Source organism: Arachis ipaensis, chromosome B05 (assembly GCF_000816755.2).
Source record: "Arachis ipaensis cultivar K30076 chromosome B05, Araip1.1, whole genome shotgun sequence".
Lineage (NCBI taxonomy): Eukaryota > Viridiplantae > Streptophyta > Magnoliopsida > Fabales > Fabaceae > Arachis > Arachis ipaensis.
Window position 1 is genome coordinate 31,690,002 of NC_029789.2, and position 1,588 is coordinate 31,691,589.

General features: G+C 31.6%; 1 protein-coding gene across 1 annotated transcript; it reads left to right on the top strand.

The window, feature by feature from the left end:
- Window positions 285–762, top strand: LOC107640442. Its single transcript, XM_016343965.1, has 2 exons — window positions 285–393; window positions 479–762. The coding sequence occupies exons 1-2, from the start codon at window positions 285–287 to the stop codon at window positions 760–762; spliced, it is 393 nt and encodes a 130-aa protein (XP_016199451.1).

Genomic DNA, 1,588 nt, shown 5'->3' on the forward strand with positions numbered 1-1,588 from the left:
TGATAAGGTGATTAGTGTTGTAAATGATGTTGGAGGCTTTTTTTTTGTATATAAATATGTAAAGTGAAGCTCATTATATGGGATGTAAAGCAAAGCTTATTATATGGGATGAAGCACAAATTTTGAATAAGCTATGTTATAATCCAGATCTGCCTTTTGGTGGCAAGGTTGTTTTGTTAGGTGGTGATTTTAGGTAGATTCTTCCAGTCATATTGATGAGCTCACGTCAAGACATTGTGTTGTCTTCGATAAATTCATCATATCTCTGAAAATTCTGCACAGATATGAAGCTAACAACAAGCATGCGACTTACTGTTGGAGCTAACCACACTCAACTAAGACAGATTTCACAATTTGCTGAGTGGCTATTGACTGTTGGTGATGGTTTGGCAGGTGATTCTACTGATGGAAAAAAGCGAAATTAACATACCTGAAGACATCCTTATTCATGACAATGAAGATGGTTTTAATTCTTTAGGTAATTTTGTGTATCCAAATTTGTTGCTAAATTTAAACAATGGGTCGTACTTCAAAAACAGAACAACACTTGCCCCTACACTTGAGATTGTCAACAATGTTAACAAGCACATAATGAAATCTTTAATTGGAGAGGAGAAGACCTACCTTAGCTCTGATTCATTGTGTGTAGAAGAAGATAACATGGAATCTGAATTAGATACAATCACTCCAGATGTTCTCAATGCTATCAATTGTTCATGCTTGCCGCCTTACCTATTGACTTTTAAAGAAGTTTACCAGTAATGTTACTACGAAACATTGATCAATCAAATGGGCTATGTAATGGCACAAGATTACAGGTACACAGGTTAGGTAATCATATTATTGAATGCATCACATTAACAGGGGATAAAGTAGGTCGAGTAGTTTTGATACCACGGATGAACATGATACCCAACAATACTACTATTCCTTTTAGGTTTTAAAGGAGGCAATTTTCATTAGTTGTTTCATTTTTTATGACTATTAACAAGTCTCAGGATCAAACTTTAACAACAGTGAGATTGTACTTGCCAAAACTTGTTTTTACCCACGATTAACTATATGTTGCTCTGTCAAAGGTAAAATCAAAATCTGATTTAAAGGTATTAATTGAGAATAATTCATTCAAGACAAAAGGTACAACCATAAATGTTGTTTATAAAAAAATATTTAAAAATTTCGATGACCATGTATAAATCTAAAATTTTGTTGACAATATATAATAGTCACAAATTTTTCGTCATCTACCAAATTATTTTTCACATAATTATAAAATTAGCCTTACTAAATCTTTTTGTTAACATCTTTATTATATTATTACTATATGTTCTACTTATTATTCAAAAGAGACACTTTTATCATAAAATACCCATAATTTAATTATGTATATTTATAAAACTTTATTTTTTATCAAACTTATCATTTCTGTGCATCGTAGACAACACTTCACTAATTGTAACAAAAACAGAGAATACAAATGGCACTAAAACACATGTTACCACCTCTACTTCTCGTTGAGGACGAGATGCCAATCTCTCGTAGAGTATGAAAATCTAAAAGCATCATATACATGTTTTAACTCTCTATG

Excerpts from the sequence above, each read along its gene's own strand:
- LOC107640442 (XM_016343965.1), top strand. The coding sequence starts at position 285 with ATGAAGCTAACAACAAGCATGCGACTTACTGTTGGAGCTAACCACACT. Across the intron at positions 394-478 it reads TGTTGGTGATGGTTTGGCAG|GTAATTTTGTGTATCCAAAT; the intron begins GTGATTCTACTG and ends TTAATTCTTTAG.